The 12,188-nt window shown below is 29.8% G+C and overlaps 1 protein-coding gene across 1 annotated transcript in view; it reads left to right on the forward strand.

Moving 5' to 3' along the window:
• Positions 1 to 467: 467 nt before the first annotated feature.
• Positions 468 to 12,188, forward strand: part of LOC135136312 (uncharacterized protein) — a 32,820-nt gene continuing 21,099 nt past the window's right edge. Inside the window, exon 1 of the mRNA XM_064065530.1 lies at positions 468 to 759. Coding sequence (XP_063921600.1) covers positions 564 to 759 — 196 coding nt within the window. The 5' untranslated portion in view covers positions 468 to 563. The remainder of the gene's footprint in view (positions 760 to 12,188) is intronic.

Consider the following 12,188-nt stretch of genomic DNA (forward strand, 5'->3'; position numbering starts at 1 on the left):
TGAACAACAACAATAGTAACATAAGATTAATAATAAAATAAAGTGAGAAAAAAAAGCATTGCTTCGCTTCAAGTATGGTATAAAAATTTGTTTGAACCTCAAATTACACGTTTTTTTCATAGTCTTGTTTTGAGACAATTTTTTTTTATTGATTTTGAGTAAAGTTTCTGGTTTTGGCGAGCAGTAAGATTACAATAATTTGCAATTTAAATCAATCAAACTCATTTTTTATTATCATTTACTTTATTACATCGTATCCTACTTTGAAATTTATTACGAATAAAATATCGATTTTCGTAAACAAAAAAATCAAAATGTGGTTAGACCGGTCCGAGCACTTTTGTGAACAGATATGTTTGGTGAATTTTGACATTTGTGCTTTGGACACACTGTAGACTAGCTTAGTAAACAGTAGGGACTACATCCGATGAACGTTTAATGCCATGCTCGCTTCGAGACAGCTGATTGTGACATATGCATCCTCTTGACGTTTCGTAGAAATCAACGGAATATTTTTGTCAACAAAAGTGCAGTTTTAGTGAGTAAAATACTGGTTTTCCTCGATGGCAAACCCTTCGCCACTGAATCCACTTCGTCATATTATAGAAAGACAGTACAAGGATAATGTGTTTATTAAAAATAAAATATTCAAGGAACGGTTAGCCAAGGCAAGAAATTTGTACAGAAAAGATCTTTTGGCCCATTATGGGTGTGTTAACGCCATCGAGTTTTCAGTGGAAGGAGACCTTTTGGTTTCAGGTATGTTTTGTTGCTGTTTTATGTACGAACTCGATAGTTGATGGTATTTTTTCATAAATATATACGCGTATGTAAACAGGTTAGCTAACGCGTTTACACACTAGTTTTGCAACTTTGTATGCATTTAAGCTTGATTAGGTATTCGTTCATCATTTTGTTGATCTATGTTGAGGGATAAAAAATCAGAGATTTGAGTGTGTGGAAACTTAATAACAGCTTTTTCAATGAGTGTTGTATAAAAAGTCTTAATCTGTTTTAACATAAACTCAATGATTTGTCTTGTATATTTTGTTATATCTCAATGAATATGTGACGTTTAAACCATGTAAATATAGGTATGTCTTCGTTCCGTTTTATCATCTGTGTTATTTTCACGGAACGACAGTCGACAGTGATTCAATAGCAATACGAATTTTCAGATGTTCTTAAAGAGATTAACACTATTTTTTTCGTACTAATAAGGTTGTGGTAGGAAATATATTCTCAGTTATTTGATATTCACGTCAAAAATTAATGCAATTATTTTGAATAATAGTTTATTTCAATGCTGTACTTATACATTAAAATTCAATTTTAATCGCAAGTCCGAGAACATAACCTACCTGTAGCTTTTGAACATATGACTGCGAAACAGTGGGTGTACTAAAATATGAATGCAAGTGCTGAAATTTCGTTTTTTCCAGTTCATTCCAGGAGTTCTTGGAAAATATTGTCAAATTTTGAATTTTGTTGAAAATTTTTGCACAAAAAAGTGTACCCAGATATGACTTTTTTTAAATTATAATAAAGTTTTCAATTCTGAATTTTGTGGTATATAGTAGTCATATCACATGTACATTAAAAACATTGTTCGAAGATTACTTCGACAGAACTTCCCTCGCCCATAACGTACGGCTTGCCAAATCCAGCTCTTTCGAAAAATTAAAGATTTGATTTTGAGAATTTTATTGTTTTTTTTTTGTGGCAACCATTATAAGCTAAAATAAAAATGTGTATCTAATGTCTGAGTAAAGACACAAGTGAGTTTTTCTATCACAAAAAGTCAAATAACGGTAACACTTATCAATCTGTAGACGTGAGAGTGAAACAGAAACTAAACTAAAATTGCAATAACCGGATCACACGGTCCAGACTTTTTTATTGCTCTGACTTCCCCTTATTGAATAAAACACTACATTTTATTTTGATTTTCGATGTTTTAATTCACATTTGGCTAATTATAACTTGACTAGATCTAGGAGAGGCTCAGCATCATTGATCAATACAAAATATCAATGCAATGATTGAAGTGACGTCATCACATTATTGGTGGGGATGATTAGACAAATTTTGGTTGGCGTTTTACCATCTACATGATATTCCTAATACAAATACAAAATATTGTGTATCCATTTTCATTAGATATTATTCTCCGAAACTACTGGACCGATTGTAGTAAACTGTTGCTTGTATATTAGAAATACCATGTAGATGATTAAATACTAACCAAGATTTTTCTAATCATCCCTATAACAACGTGATGACGTCCCCTCAAAATTTTTGATAATAGATTTTTTTCCATTTGTTTTGTTTTGTCTGCTATGTTGGCAAGTTAATTACGTACCGACAGCTGTCACGTTACAGTATTAATAAAAATGCATTAAACACGTTTTTGTCGATATTTTTTCATGAATACTTCGAGTGGGATCAATATTGTATCGTTGTAAAGGTGTCACGATCGAGGCGGCCTTTTATTTAATTATTATTAATTTATTAATGTTATTACACTTTCACAAACACTGATTAGATATACACTAACAGACAGAAAAAAAAAATTATTGGATATGTTGTAGGTAATTTTGTTTGATCTTGTTGTTGTAGTATTTAAAAAAAATCTTTAATCTCCACTGCAATAGATAAAAAGTAAGGTAAATGTTGATAAGGGTTTAAACTACCTTAAGAGACCGTATGTAGACAGCCTTTTTGAAGTTTATTCGTTTTTGAAAAATTAATTAAATTATCGCATTTAAGACTTTATTTATTTTGCAGTAATTTTCCTCACCACCTCCCAATAATTCCATAAAGTGTCTTTTCCATTCATGTATTTTGATTTTCCTACTGACTTCAGTCTTCCTTCTCCATTCCTTGTTCATATATCACCATACTTCTTCTTCTGTTTTCAGGGACTTTATTGTCTTCTCTTCTTTTCGTTTTTCTCTTTTTCTTTCTTCACACTTTTTCCTATAATTCTCTCTTGCTTTTAAGTACTTTTCTTTCCTTCCCCTGTTATTCTTCCATTTTCTTCATTTTTCTCGTGCTTTTCTCTTCAAATCACTACATTTTCCGTTCCATCCATTATTCCTCCCTTGCCATATGTATATCTTTCTTTTTTTCGTAGCTTCTACAATTAAGTCGATCAGTTCTGCTATCGTAGCTTCTGTATCTTCTTTTACTTCGAATTTCTTTTTTTCTAATCTACTTCTATGTCTTTGAAGTCCCTCTTCATCCCATATTCTTTTTTCTATTTCTTTTCTTTCGTTTCTTCGATCTTGTTTTTCGTACTCTTGCTCTTTTCCTTTGATTTTTATTTCTAGTGGCATGTGGTCTGATTCTACCATTTCCCCCACTTTGAAACTTTCTATTTCTTCCCACGCCTAATCGTTGACGGTGCCATAGTCTATAACTGATTCTCTCCTAGCCCCTACTTAAGTCCATTTTCCTTCTTCATCCCCTTCCTTGTTTCCATTCAAAATTTCCCATCCCATTTCTTCTATTATCTTCCACAATATTTTCCCCTCTTTGTTATTTACTTTGTCTTTTGATCCTTTTCTCTCTCTCTCTCTGTTCTTTATCTATTATTCTTGTTCCCTTATCGCCCAGTCTTGCGTTAAAATCCCCTCCTATGAGTATTTTTTCATCTCCTTTTTCTTTTGTTTCCTTTTCTATGTTTATCTTGGTTTCCCCCATTTTCTTGCTATAAACGATTATTACTTTCTTCATTAGTCCTTTTTTATTATTCCGTTTTCCAATTCTTGCATTTCTTTTCGAATTCCCATTACTATTCCCCCACTTGTTCTCCCCTTTTTCTTTTCTTTTGTCGCCCCTTGACACTCCCACAAATAATAATAATTGTCAATTTATTTTATTGAATAAATCAAGAATTGCAAAACTGAATGCTTTGAAATCTTGCAGCGTTTCAAAGTCATTGTAAGCATGGTAAATTGTTAGTCAAAGTAAATCTGTTTATTCCCCCCCAAAAAATTGATGACGTTATCTCAAAATGTTGCCGAATAAATTCTACCCAAAATGTGCAAAATATTATAATTTAATATGAATTATAATAATGATATTCAGAACATTTTGTCGATTGTATCTTACTATTTAATAGTTTTGATTCTCTGTTTTGAGGGGACGAACTCATTCAAATCAAAATAATTTCTGCGTGACATTCTTCCGGTGTATAAACATAAACACTTTAAATTTGTTTTTCTTATCGAGGATAACCGTATACGTACAGTAATGGAGTCCGTCGGACAAGTTGATACTTTCATATTTTTTCGATATTTCATAAACCCTAAACAAGGTCGTAGTTAGGGGGAGGCTAGGGGATGCTGAGCCTCTCCTAGATCTGGACAAGTTATATAATTAACCAAAAGTGAATTACTACATCGAAAATCAAAATAAAATGTAGTGTTTTACTCAATAAACGGAAGTCAGAGCAATAAAAAAGTCTGGATCGTCGGCATTGTGATCCGGTTATTGCAATTCGTAGAAAACATGTTTTAGTTTAGTTTCTGTTTCACTGTCACGTCTACAGGTTGATAAGTATTATCACTATTTGCCTAAAACATTACAAGTACCATAAATGATTTTCAGTTCGGTCTTCAGTCGCACGTTTGTTATTACATACGGCAGGTGTGATTAAATTGTTTTGTTATTTTTTTATTATTTTTTTATTGATTATAAATCACTATTCAGAAATAACAATAATACAATATTTTTATTATTAGTATTACAATGCATCTATTCAATCTGATATATGCGTCCTTGTTTAGATTTGCTTATACGGGTGTCTCAAAAAAATGACTGAGTCAGTTTATTTTATTGATTAAATCAAGAATTGCAAAACTGAATACTTTGAAATCTTGCAGAAGTTATTAAGCACGGTAACTTTTAATCAAAACGTTTCTGTTTATCAACCCCAAAAAATTAATTGCGTTAATTCAAAATTTTCCCGAATTCTTGGATAATTTAGATTTTTAGATTTTTCAATTTTTTTAAATTTAGACTCCACAATTTTTCAATTTTTTTGTTTCCATTTTTCACTTTTTAGTTTCTCGATTTCCAGTTTTCGATTACTCAATTTTACAACATTTCAGTTTTTCGATTAAATTTTTGGATTTTTTTCCATTCTTCACTTCTTCGATTCTTGAATTTTTCTTCGATTTTTCAATTTTTCGATATTTTAGTTTTGTGGTTTTTCAATATTTTGATCGTCAATTTTTTGATTTTTCGATTTTTCGATTTTTTATTATTTAGATTTTTCTTTTTTTTTTTTATTTAGGTTCTTCAATTTTTCGTTTTCTCGATGTTTCGATTCCTCGATTTTTCAATTTTTCGGTATTTTAGTTTTGTGATTCTTCACTTTTTCGATTTTTCGAATTCTCAATTTTTCGGTGGTTCGATTTCTCGTTTCTTCAATTTTTGTTCGTTTTTTCAAGTTTTCGATATTTTAGTTTTGTGATTTTTCAATATTTTGATTCGTCAGTTTTTTGATTTTTCGATTTATCGATTTTTTATTATTTAGGTTTTTCTTTTTTTTATTTAGGTTTTTCAATTTTTTGTTTTTTCGATGTTTCGATTCCTCGATTTTTCAATTTTTCGATATTTTAATTTTGTGATTTTTCAGTATTTTGGTTCGTCAGTTTTCCGATTTTTCAGTTTCTCGATTTCCAGTTATTCGATTACTCAATTTTACAATATTTCAGTTTTTCAATTAAATTTTTGGGTTTTTAAATTTTTTGATTTTTTCCATTCTTCACTTCTTCGATTCTTGAATGTTTCTTCGATTTTTCAGTTTTTCGATATTTCAGTTTTGAGATTTTTCAATTTCTCGCTTTTCAATTTTTCGAGTTTTCGAATTCTCAATGTTTCGATGATTCGATTTCTCGATTTTTGAATTTTTCTTCAATTTTTCAACTTTTCGATATTTTAGTTTTGTGATTATTCAATATTTTGATTCGTCAGTTTTTTGATTTTTCGATTTATCGGTTTTTTACAATTTAGATTTTTTTTTTGATTTAGGCTTTTCAATTTTTCGTTTTTTCGATGTTTCGATTCCTCGATTTTCCAATTTTTTGATATTTTAGTTTTATGAATTTTCAGTATTTTGGTTTGTCACTTTTTCGATTTTAGATTTCTTGATTTTTTACTTTCTCGATTTTTCAATTGTTTTTAATTTAAGACTCCACAATTTTTCAATTTGTTCGATTTTTTGATGTTTCCATTTTCGGATTTTTTCAGTTTCTCGATTTCCAGTTATTCGATTACTCAATTTTACAATATTTCAGCTTTTCGTTTAAATTTTTGGATTCTTAAATTTTTTGATTTTTTTTTCATTCTTCACTTCTTCGATTCTTGAATTTTTCTTCGAGTTTTGACTTTTTCGATATTTCAGTTTTGAGATTTTTCAGTGTTTGGACTCTTCAATTTTTCGAGTTTTCGAATTCTCAATGTTTCGATGATTCGATTTCTCGATTTTTGAATTTTTCTTCTATTTTTCAACTTTTCGATGTTTTAGTTTTGTGATTCTTCAATATTTTGATTCGTCAATTTTTTTGAATTTTCGATTTATCGATTTTTTGCTATTTAGATTTTTTTTTTATTTAGGTTTTTCAATGTTTCGTTTTTTCGATGTTTGGATTCCTCCTGTGGGGGCAGGCAAGTCCCACAAAATTGTATAGTATTTGTATATAATCTGTATTTAATTACTTTCATCCAGTATCACCCCGAAACTTTCTCTTCGTCCACCTGCATGTCCTAAACCTATCTTTTGTTCACCCTTCTCAATAATTCTTATCCTTTAAAATACCGTCCAAGAATCCTTGAGACACAACTGTTTTCACCGCTTTCTAACGACCTTTCTTTTCATTTCAAATTCTCAAACTCTAAGACTCTTGCTTCATCTGCCGAACCGACAACATCAAAATAAATACGCCAAAACGCAAGTACTGTTTTAATCACCTGATCATCGGCCACTCAATTTTTCAGTTTTTCGATATTTTATTTTTGGAGTTTTTTAAGTAAGTTTTTAAGTTCGTCAATTTCACAATTTTTCGATTTCTTGATTTTTTTTATTTTTTCGATTTTTCAATTTTTGTTTTAATTTAAGGTTCCACAATTTTTCAGTTTTTTCGATTTTTTGATGTTTCCATTTTTCGATTTTTCAGTTTCTCGATATCCAGTTATTCGATTACTCAGTTTTACAAAATTTCAGTTTTTCGATTAAATTTTTGGATTTTTTTCATTCTTCACTTCTTGGATTCTTCAATTTTGCTTCAATTCTTCAATTTTTCGATATTTTAGTTTTGAGATTTTTCAATGTTTCGACTCTTCAATTTTTCGATTTTTCGATGGTTCGATTTCTCGATTCTTCAATATTTTGATTCGTCAGTTTTTTGATTTTTCGATTTATCGATTTTGTACTATCTAGATTTTTCTTTTTTTTATTTAGGTTTTTCAATTTTTCGTTTTTTCGATGTTTCGATTCCTCGATTTTTCAATTTTGCGATTTTTCAGTATTTTGGTTCGTCAGTTTTTCGATTTTAGGTTTCTTGATTTTTTACTTTTTCGATTTGTCAATTTTTTTAAATTTAAGACCACAATTTTTCAATTTTTTTCGATTTTTTGATGTATCCATTTTTCGATTTTTTAGTTTTTCGATTCAATTTTTGGATTTTTAAATTTTTTGATTTTTTCTATTCTTCATTTCTTCCATACTTCAATTTTTTTTCGATTTTTCAATTTTTCGATATTTCAGTTTTGAGATTTTTCAATGATTCGACTCTTTAATTTTTCGATTTTTCGAATCCTCAATGTTACGATGATTCGATTTCACGATTTTTGAATTTTTCTTCAATTTTTAAACTTTTCTATATTTCAGTTTTGTGATTTTTCAATATTTTGATTCATTAGTTTTTTGATTTTTCGATTTATCGGTTTTTGCTATTTAGATTTTTTTTTATTTAGGTTTTTCAAATTTTCATTTTTTCGATGTTTCGATTCCTCGATTTTTCAATTTTTCGATATTTTATTTTTGGGGTTTTTTAAGTAAGGTTTTAAGTTCGTCGGTTTCACAATTTTTCGATTCCTCGATTTTTCAATTTTTCGATTTTGGGTTTCTTGATTTTTTTCTTTTTCAATTTTTCAAATTTTTCGATTTTTTTGTTTCCATTTTTCGATTTTTCGGTTTCCCGATTTCCAGTTTTCGATTACTCAGTTTTACAATATTCATTTTTTCGATTCAATTTTTGGATTTTTAAATTTTTTGATTTTTTCCATTCTTCACTTGTTCGATTCTTGAATTTTTCTGCGATTTTTAAATTTTTCGATATTTCAGTTTTGAGATTTTTCAATTTTCTCAATGTTCCGATGATTCGATTTCTCGATTTTTGAATTTTTCTTCGATTTTTCAACTTACATATCCGTTCGTTTTCGTCGTTTTTTCTTTTATATTGTAAACAATTATTCGTTTAAATGTTCTTTTATATGTTATTTTGTATTTTCTATAATTGGGTTATGTACCTGTAGAAAATAAATTATTATTATTATTATTATTATTATTAACTTTTCGATATTTTAGTTTTGTGATTTTTCAATATTTTGATTCATCAGTTTTTTGATTTTTCGATTTATCGATTTTATGCTGTTGAAATTTCGTCTTTTCCAGCTCATTCCAGGAGTTCTTGGAAAATATTGTCAAATTTTGAATTTTGTTGAGAATTTTTGCACAAATACTGTACCCAGATATGACTTTTCAATTTTGATAAAGTTCTCAATTCTGAATTTTGTGGTAGTAGTTATATCACATGTACATTAAAAAAATTGGTCGAAGATTACTTCGACAGAACTTCCCTCGCCCATAACGTACAGCTTGCCAAATCCAGCTCTTTCGAAAAATTAAAAGATTTGATTTTGCCAATTTTATTGTTTTTTTATGGCAACCATTATAAGCTAAAATAAAAATGTGTATGTAATGTCTGAGTAAAGGTACAAGTGAGTTTTTCTATTACAAAAAGTCAAATAACGATAACACTTATCAATCTGTAGACGTGAGAGTGAAACAGAAATTAAACTAAAATTGCAATAACCGGATCACAATGCCGACGGTCCAGACTTTTTTATTGCTCTGACTTCCGCTTATTGAATAAAACACTACATTTTATTTTAATTTTCAATGTTTTAATTCACATTTGGCTAATTATAACTTGACTAGATCTAGGAGAGGCTCAGCATCATTGATCAATACAAAATATGAATGCAATGATTGAAGTGACGTCATCACATTATTGGTGGGGATGATTAGACAAATTTTGGCTGGCGTTTTACCATCTACATGATATTCCTAATACAAATACAAAATATTGTGTATCCATTTTCATTAGATATTATTCTCCGAAACTACTGGACCGATTGTAGTAAACTGTTGCTTGTATATTAGAAATACCATGTAGATGATTAAATACTAACCAACATTTTTCTAATCATCCCTATAACAACGTGATGACGTCCCCTCAAAATTTTTGATAATAGATTTTTTTCCATTTGTTTTGTTTTGTCTGCTATGTTGGCAAGTTAATTACGTACGGACAGCTGTCACGTTACAGTATTAATAAAAATGCATTAAACACGTTTTTGTTGATATTTTTTCCTGAATACTTCGAGTGGGATCAATATTGTATCGTTGTAAAGGTGTCACGATCGAGGCGGCCTTTTATTTAATTATTATTAATTTATTAATATTATTACACTTTCACAAACACTGATTAGATATACACTAACAGACAGAAAAAATAAAAAAAAAATTTATTGGATATGTTGTAGGTAATTTTGTTTGATCTTGTTGTTATAGTATTTAAAAAAAATCTTTAATCTCCACTGCAATAGATAAAAAGTAAGGTAAATGTTGATAAGGGTTTAAACTACCTTAAGAGACCGTATGTAGACAGCATTTTTGAAGTTTATTCGTTTTTGAAAAATTAATTAAATTATCGCATTTAAGACTTTATTTATTTTGCAGTATTTTTCCTCACCACCTCCCAATAATTCCATAAAGTGTCTTTTCCATTCATGTATTTTGATTTTCCTACTGACTTCAGTCTTCCTTCTTCGTTCCTTGTTCATATATCACCATACTTCTTCTGTTTTCAGGGACTTTATTGCCTTCTCTTCTTCTTCTCGTTTTTCTCTTTTTCTATCTTCACACTTTTTCCTATAATTCTCTCTTGCTTTTTAGTACTTTTCTTTCCTTCCCCTGTTATTCTTCCATTTTCTTCATTTTTCTCTTGCTTTTCTCTTCAACTCACTACATTTTCCGTTCCATCCATTATTCCTCCCTTGCCATATGTATATCAGTTCTGCTATCGTAGCTTCTGTATCTTCTTTTACTTCGAATTTCTTTTTTTCTAGTCTACTTCTATGTCTTTGAATTCCCTCTTCATCCCATATTCTTTTTTCTATTTCTTTTCTTTCGTTTCTTCGATCTTGTTTTTCGTACTCTTGCTCTTTTCCTTTGATTTTTATTTCTAGTGGCATGCGGTCTGATTCTACCCTTTCTCCCACTTTGAAACTCTCTATTTCTTCCCACGCCTCTTCGTTAACAATCTCATAGTCTATAATTGATTCTCCCTTAGCCCCTACGTAAGTCCATTCTCCTTCTTCATCTCCTTCCTTGTTTCCATTCAAAATTTCCCATCCCATTTCTTCTATTATCTTCCACAATATTTTCCTTTCTTTGTTATTTGCTTTGTCTTTTGATTCTCTTTTCTCTCCCTTTTCTTTATCTTTTGTTCTTGTCCCCTTATCGCCCAGTCTTGCGTTAAAATCCCCTCGCATAAGAATTTTTTCTTCTCCTTTTTCTGTAGTTTCCTCTTCTATGTTTATCTTGGTTTCCTCCATTTTCTTGCTATAAACGCTTATTATTTCCCATCGATTGTTATCCAGCTGTATTACTTTCTTCATTAGTCCGTTTTTATTATTACTTCCCTTTTCCAATTCTTGCATTTCTTTTCGAATTCCTATTACTATTCCCCCGCTTGCTTTCCCCTTTTTCTTTTCCTTTGTCACCCTTTGACACTCCCACACATAATAATAATCAGTCAATTTATTTTATTAAATAAATCAAGAATTGCAAAACTGAATCCCTTGAAATCTTGCAGCGTTTCAAAGTCATTGTAAGCATGGTAAATTGTTAATCAAAGTAAATCTGTTTATTCCCCCCCAAAAAATTGATGACGTTATCTCAAAATGTTGCCGAATAAATTCTACCCAAAATGTGCAAAATATTATAATTTAATATGAATTATAATAATGATATTCAGAACATTTTGTCGATTGTATCTTACTATTTAATAGTTTTGATTCTCTGCTTTGAGGGGACGAACTCATTCAAATCAAAATAATTTCTGCGTGACATTCTTCCGGTGTATAAACATAAACACTTTAAATTTGTTTTTCTTATCGAGGATAACCGTATACGTACAGTAATGGAGTCCGTCGGACAAGTTGATACTTTCATATTTTCTCGATATTTCACAAACCCTAAACAAGGTCGTAGTTAGGGGGAGGCTAGGGGATGCTGAGCCTCTTCTAGATCTGGACAAGTTATAATTAACCAAATGTGAATTACTACATCGAAAATCAAAATAAAATGTAGTGTTTTACTCAATAAACGGAAGTCAGAGCAATAAAAAAGTCTGGATCGTCGGCATTGTGATCCGGTTATTGCAATTCGTAGAAAACATGTTTTAGTTTAGTTTCTGTTTCACTGTCACGTCTACAGGTTGATAGGTATTATCACTATTTGCCTAAAACATTACAAGTACCATAAATGATTTTCAGTTCGGTCTTCACTCGCACGTCTGTTATTACATACGGCAGGTGTGATTAAATTGTTTCGTTATTTTTTTATTATTTTTTTATTGATTATAAATCACTATTCAAAAATAACAATAATACAATATTTTTATTATTAGTATTACAATGCATCTATTCAATCTGATATATGCGTCCTTGTTTAGATTTGCTTATACGGATGTCTCAAAAACATGACAGTCAGTTTATTTTATTGATTAAATCAAGAATTGTAAAACTGAATACTTTGAAATCTTGCAGAAGTTATTAAGCATGGTAACTTTTAATCAAAACGTTTCTGTTTATCAACCCCAAAAAAT

Source organism: Zophobas morio, unplaced genomic scaffold (assembly GCF_036711695.1).
Source record: "Zophobas morio isolate AGI-343-1 ecotype UQ-CSIRO unplaced genomic scaffold, CSIRO_AGI_Zmor_V1 ptg000026l, whole genome shotgun sequence".
Classification (NCBI taxonomy): Eukaryota; Metazoa; Arthropoda; class Insecta; order Coleoptera; family Tenebrionidae; genus Zophobas; species Zophobas morio.